The sequence below is a fragment of the Phalaenopsis equestris genome, unplaced genomic scaffold, assembly GCF_001263595.1.
Source record: "Phalaenopsis equestris unplaced genomic scaffold, ASM126359v1 Scaffold000099, whole genome shotgun sequence".
Taxonomy (NCBI): Eukaryota; Viridiplantae; Streptophyta; class Magnoliopsida; order Asparagales; family Orchidaceae; genus Phalaenopsis; species Phalaenopsis equestris.
The window spans coordinates 660,788-668,296 of NW_018164541.1; the positions used below are offsets into that span (position 1 = coordinate 660,788).

General features: G+C 37.8%; 1 protein-coding gene across 1 annotated transcript in view; it reads right to left on the bottom strand.

Moving 5' to 3' along the window:
• LOC110020538 (pre-mRNA-splicing factor ATP-dependent RNA helicase DEAH1-like) overlaps positions 1 to 7,509 on the bottom strand; it is a 149,260-nt gene that overhangs the window by 126,906 nt on the left and 14,845 nt on the right. Inside the window, exon 3 of the mRNA XM_020718677.1 lies at positions 7,242 to 7,372. Within this exon, the coding sequence (XP_020574336.1) occupies positions 7,242 to 7,372 (131 nt within the window). The remainder of the gene's footprint in view (positions 1 to 7,241; positions 7,373 to 7,509) is intronic.

Sequence of the window (7,509 nt, forward strand, 5' to 3'; positions counted from 1 at the left end):
TATCCAAACAAAACGTATACCCAACAAATAAACTATACCCCATAAGAACATGTATAAAAATTGAAACAAAGGTAGCGCAGGTAGCAAAGCCAAAATCAGACGTCTTGAAAGCCGGAAATAGCACGAACAAGCATATCCCAAAAATCAAAAACCTGCAGCTCGAAAACTGTGAAAATACCAAAGAAGCAAGAAAAGAAATGAACAATGTAGAGAGGTAAGGCTCCACACTCTTCCAACCCCCCATTCTGAAAAGCAAAGAACAAACGAGGAGCCACTGTCCTATCCAGGAGAAAGAGTGAAAACCTCGTATAAATTTAGAGTTATGAGCCTCGATATCGAAGTGATTAACCCCAATCACAGAAAAATTGTAAATCTGGAGCAAAAAGCTAAACCTTCAATATTCATTCTCAACAGTATTCTCATAAAAATTACTGCAATAAATCTCATATACCATCTCTCCACATAAAACCCCCCAAGACAATACCCGAAGCAAGAACCATCTACGAAACCCATCTACGAAACCACCAAATTGTAGTAAAGTAACCCTGCCCAACCGTAGCCAAAAAATGGAGTCATGGGCCTCCCAAATTATTCATCACATACGAGGTAATGGAGCCCTGAGCCTCCATGCAAGTATTATAAAACCATCTACCATATCATGCATGTATAGATGCTGCCTGCTCCACCCAATAGCAGGCAACTAAGGCACCCTGAGATAAGTTAAGAAGATTAAAAATAGCCCAAAAAATAGCTTGGGCCGAAACAAACCACCCAGCCAAAGAAAATAAGCTAAGAGGAACCATCCCTACAAATATAAAGTGCATCGACGTTGTCACCAACCAGTAGAATGTGCAAAGAGGGAGGGGGGTAGATCCCACCCTACAAATATTAGTGGCACTACCTAAATTAGCAAGTCAATTAGCGGGTTGGTTCCCCTCCTGGTAATTAAAACTCCGCATAACATTCATATTGGAGATTAAACATTTGATCTTCTTAATGTAATAAAGGATCTCCCAAGAGGCCTCAGCACCATTAGCCAAAATATCAACCAAGATGCAATTATCACATTCAAAAATAATAAAATGCTAGCTGAGAAAGTGAGTCATAATAGCAGTTGTTAAAATGGCCCGAGTCCAGCTTCTATGGGAGTATCAGATGAAAAAAAAAAGTATACAGTTTCCTGCATAATTTCTAGCAATGCCCCCACAACCACCACAATTGGTTTTCCAACTTCCATCCGTGTTAAACTTAATCCACCCCCTAGGAGGTGGCCGCCATCTAACCAAAATCGGTGGATGAGGAACTCTCCTCTCATCCAAATTTGTATGTTGCATAGACAGAAAATAATTGATACCCGAAAAGAAACTTTTTTTAAAACTCCTCATTCTCCACAACTTGTTAATGTATGCAATAATATTAGTAAATACCATCATATTCTGAATGGCATTTCCTTCATGAATAATGTTATTACGAGTCATCCAGATAAACCAACATATGATGTAATAGTAAATTTGCAAGAAATGTTTATGCTTACGGTCCGGATTACAAATCAAAGTAGTGAGCAAAAGATTCCTCTCAGGAGTGACGATAGTGCCAAACCACAAGCCAACCTCCCTCCATATAAATAGTGAAAAGAGATAAGAGAAGAAAATATGTTCTATAGTCTCCTACGCCAAATTACACAAACAACAACGAGAGGCGGTTTTCAAACCTTTCAAGTTTAATATATCCTCACAAGGTATTATAGAATGGAAAATGCGTCATGCCAAGAAAGACATAGAGGGAGTTAATGCCCAACTCCACACCCCTCACCCCAAGGGAGTTTTTGGAAATTATGTAAAGAGAAATATAAAGATTTGGTAATGGAGTTTCTCATGGAAAATTTCAAAGTAGGAGTATCTTGCAATTGAGGCTCAATAGGAATGGTGGAAATGAAAGTAGCTCCCTCCATCCCCAAAATGCTAATGAGAAGAGGAAAATTTCAATGGTCGTCTACCCAAGTATCTGAAACCTTGAGAGTAGAATATCTCGTATCCCTCATATCAAGCAAAATATGAGACCAACAATCATGTCAGAACGAAATATTTCCACTCCCCACCTCCCAGTAAATGAAATTTTTCGCTCAATCTCTAATATGAAGCAATCTCTTCCACATCGTAAAATTCCCCAATCTCCAATTAATCAAAGCAGGATAAGAGGAGCGGAAATATTTCCCGTGCATGAAATTAGCCCACAAAAACTCATCTTTCCTGAAATTAAACCATTTCTTAAAAACATTTAAATCAGTAATATGTTGCAGAGATTTGAAGCCCAAACCACCAGCATACAGGGGTTTGCAAATATCCTTCTAAAGCATCCATCTTCTACCGGAGTGATTTCCCACCCATAAAAACTTATTGAAACATCTTTCAAGATTCAAAATAGTACTTTTTTTGGGTTGGAGTACCTGAAGAGTGTATAAACGAAAAGAGTGAAGGATGCTCATGGGCAAAGTAATTCGACCCCCAAAGGAAAGGAAATTATTTTTCCAATCCAAAATTCTTTTCCGCACCTTTTCCACTACCTCGTCAAACTGAATGCGCCTCTTCCTGCCTTTAAGGAGAAATACCCAAGATATTTAAGGGGAAGGGTAGAGAGAGTGAAGGCCGTAAAATTGGCAATCCAGCATGCATTTGAACGATTTGATCATGTTTCCCAAGTAGATGTTACATTTATTAGCATTAAAAAGAATACCAGAGCCGGATTGAAAGTCAACCATTAAGTTGTGAATCTTCTTCACCGTTTTTTTTTTCTAGCATTAGAAAACAGAATCATGTCATCGGCATAAGCTAAATGAGTGACCACCATGTTAGATTTATAAGCGTAATGCAAAGTAGAGTTTCTCCTGAAAAGATTGTTAAGAAGGCGAGAAAAATAATCAAATATTAAAATGAAAATAGTAGGGGATAAAGGATCTCCATATTTAATCCCAGGGCCAGCACTAAAAAATCCCTAAGAATGGCCATTAATTAGAATACTATATTTATTACAATGAAGCCATGAGAGGATAATTTTGCAAAACTCCTGAGAGAAACCACGAGCCTTAAGAACCTTCAATATAAACTCCCAACTGAGAGAATCGCAAGTCTTACGGATATCCAATTTAGTGATCATGTTGCCCCTCTACATTTTTTATCAATGTCAAGAATGAGTTCCTGTGCCAACATGATGTTATTAGTGATCCCTCGTCCCTGAATAAAGGCAGATTGATTCAAAACAATTAATTTGTTGAGATGAAGTTGGATGCGTCTGACCAAAATTTTACTAATCATCTTTGAAATAACAGAAGTCAGAGAAATGGGTGTAAAATGGTCCTAAGCACTCTTGAGTATTCTTGGGACGGAGAACAATTGTAGCAGCAGAGAAATAATTTCGTCGTGTTTCCCCTTTAAAGAAACACGGGATAGCCTCCACTACCTTATTTTCAAACAATACTCCAGCATTTAACGTAGAAAGCAGAAGTGAAGTCATCCGACCCAGGGGTTTTATTACAATTAATATCCAGAAGAGTATAATAGATTTCCTCAGCCGAGGGAATACCATAAAAATTGAGATCCACCATATGATGACGTACATCATCAAATAAAGAGGTATCAATAGAGCCCGAAGTCTCGTGAAACTCAAAAGGTTAAGAAAAACAAAGAACCGCACTCTCCCCTATCTCCTCATCCCCCGCGATCTAGTTCCCCTATGTTCGGCTCTCTTAACTCTAGCATGTACATCACCAAAGACATTCCAATTCCAAAACCTTAGAACAACAACCACCTTCTTCCACCTTCTTATGCAGTTTCCAAAGAGTGTACCAATCATTACATTTCCAATTATTAGCAATTAATCTCAAGAAATCATCATGTCTAACCCAGACATTTAAGTAACGAAAATGATAGGTGGAGACCTTTTTAAAGTAAACAAAGGATAAGAGAACTCGGCTATGAACAGATCCAGATCTGCAAAGATGTTGAACCTGCGAAAAACCATAAGAGGAGAGCCACAGCTGATTAGCAAAGCATTTATCAAGTCGTTCGAACAACTTGTCTCTTTCCCAAGTAAATTTAGATCAATAAATCCCAAGTCAGAAATGCCCGCTATAGCCAAAGTATCATTGAATTTATCTGTTAAAGTGGTGTCAAATCTTCGACCACCTAACTTTTCAGATTCATGCATCACCATATTGAAATCCCCTCCAACCATCCAATTTTGATGGATTAAAGTGCCCATCTCTGAAAGTTTGTGTCAGAGATCAAATCTAGCAGCATTAGAAGTCCCGGCGTTGACAAAAGTAAGATATCCAGAGAAAACATCCATAGAGAAGAGAGTATGCACAAACTGTCAATCACAGTCATGACATCAACTATAATATGTTTCTGCCAAAACAATCAAATTTTGATAGAACAATTAGCAAAAAAAAAAGAGAATTTTTTTAATTTACCCAAGATACGATCATCCGGAGAGGAGACCAAGGGTTCCAAAATAGCAAATATATCAACCTTATGAATCCTTGTCATTAATTTGAGTCTACCAATGGAGTGAGGATCCACAGCTCCCATAATATTCCAAATAAGAATATTAAACATGAGTAGACATATTACCCTTCCTAGAAGATCTAGGTCGGGTCCGTCCATTTTCTCCATCTGAATAGTATTGATTCATCTCCAACATAGCATTAGAAATTCCGTTAGTGTGATTTTGCACCTCCTTTCGAGCTCTATTCTTCCTTCTACGATAATTTTGAACATGTCATTAATCCCTTGAAACTTTTGAAATATCTTCCAAAGGAGTGTCAGAGGATGAGAATAAATAGAATTATTATCCATATTCAAAGCGTCAGGGAGAGAAGTCGAGGAAGGATGAGCCCCCTCAGTATTAGAGATGATAGGAGAGTCCGGAGCAGGTAACACCTGCCTTGTTATCTCAATCGGGGCAATAGCATTAGAGGGGGTAGGATCTAGATTTTTATCAGCATTTGAAGTAACTGGGAGCGAGGCAAAAGAAAATCTAGCTCCCTCATTATTAGAGATATCCGGACGATTCGAGTCAGATAACACCTGCTCAGTTCTACCCTCGGTAGGACCCGAAGGGATGATAGTGGGGTGGGACACGGCTGCTAAAGGTTCTGCTTGAACAGCTGCAGCATTTTCAGGGAACATAGAAGCTTGCTCCACGTGCAGCTGTTTCCTACCATCCCCTTTCCTCAGTTTCGGATGTAACTTGAAACATTGATCCTGATTGTGGCCAAACATTCGACAATGTGTGCAGTAGGAGTGTTGTTCTAATAATACCTGTTGCCAAAAACCAATGTGATCCGACCCAATCCAAACCTCATCAGGTGGAGGTAAAGTCACGTCCCTTTCAATTAAAACTCAGTCATAGAAGGTCTAGTGAGATTATATGTGGGAGCATATAATTTTAGGGCACATAGCGGCCAAGGAGAAGAGGATTTCGTGATTGAAGAGATGAACTTTCAAATTTGGGAACTGGAGCCAGACTGGAATAATAGGAGCCTCAGCTTTAGGATCAAAATTTGCTGACCATTTTAAGACCTTCATACCGCAGTCCTCAAACCACACCAATCGTTTCGCAAACAGGCGCGCATAGTCCTCTTCATTGGACAGTTGAATTAAAATGTGTCTTCCATCTAAGGGACCTATCTTCCAGTCTCCCGTAAGCCTCATCAGTTCAAAGTGTTTTCGAAGAAACTCCATTTTATGATGTCCATACAGGAACTTCCCTACTAGATGAAGTCGGCAGGAAGAGGCGAGTCGCCGTTCTCGGCATCAGAGAGGAAGAGAGCAAGCTTTATTATAGGAACTTCCCTACAAGCTTTATCGAAGAAACTCCATATAATTGGAGCAACACAGGTTCTATCACGCACTATTTCCCTTTATACTAATTCTAGTAGGTCATTGACCACTTTCACAACAGCAAAAAATTGAGAGTCCAATGTACAAGGGCAGACAGGCCGAAACATCCATCACTTGTTTTCTAAAACAAAATGGAAACAGTTCAAAAGTGGTGCAACTATGTGGCTTTTATTAAGCATTTTATTACATTCTTATTATGCATAAAGTTTGCTTCCATCTATTAAATCCTTCCAAAAATAAGTGAGGCATTTATAGCAAGCATGGATAAAGAACAAATGGTAATGCAGAGACCTTCTTACATAGCTTGATTAAATTCTAATCATTCTCGGTCATTATTTTGATGATGCATCAAGCTTAACGAACAAACATACACACCATATCAGTAAATTAAGGACTACTAATGTATATGATTAAAATTAAATCCTTGTTCAATAAACATTTTGATTTGAGAGGAAATTGGTGAAAAAAAGTAAAGTGCTTAACAGAATATGCATTTCATGCAAGGCTTCATGGCCATAAAAAACACACTTGCATGACAAATCATGCATCTCTTTGAGAGTAAGATGACTTTATTTTCTACCAAACAAAACAAGAGAACAATAAAGCGACAATCCCAAACGAAGACTAAATAATTCATATCTAATATAATTGAGTCAGGTTTAACTAAAGTTCAAACTTACTTGCGTTCCATGAAAAAAATAACTAAGCCAGGATCAACATGAAGATAAACAGATGATAAGACTATTAGATTGGATGAAATTTAAGATCCCTATGGATTCACCAACATATTTTTTTAAGTAACGAGTCTAAAATCTAATTAGTTTGATTTCAAATGCTGGAATTCATCTTACAATTTTTTTTCTGGTTTATATACCATAGCATATTGGTACCCAATTGAAGCTTCGCTGAGGCCCAACCAAAGATAACAAAAATTCTTTGGAGACTTGTCAAATGGTTCTAGAACTTAGCTAACACCGCCAGCACTCTGCTAGAGCTTAGTTGCCACCAAACCGAATAGGAAAAAGATTGTTCATAACATCATATCCAAGACAAGGCATTTATATATAAAAATAAGAAATTTAAGCAAGTAACACACTACCAACTGTCAACCTAAAGTTTAAAAAACGTCCAAAACTTGCCACTGCCTTAGTAGAACACAAAATCGCTTAATCAAAATTCTTAAAACCTTTCATACTGTCCAACAAAGCTAAAACCTTGCAATATCAATAAAACTTGAACTCAAAAAAGATGCAAAACAGCAAAAAGTTATGTAGTATCAAAGCAAGCATCAAAGACTTACTACAGAGATAAATTCTGAAAAAAAGTTCAGAAAAAACTTACACTTAAACCAGATTGTTTGTGAGGAACTCTTGCAAATATTTCTTTAGCAAATAAAAGAGTATCATTGGATGAGGACAGGCCAAAGTCCACAAGCTTATCCACAAGGTCAGTAGGTGAAGAAGACTCTTTGGCTACAAAGCAAGCATCACTTGGCAAATTAAGATGCATATATACATCATTTTAATAGTTAAAGCTACACAATATCATAAGCTTCTCATATTTTTCACTCTCACAAATTTTAGCAATGTGATGCAAGAATGCTACAGCC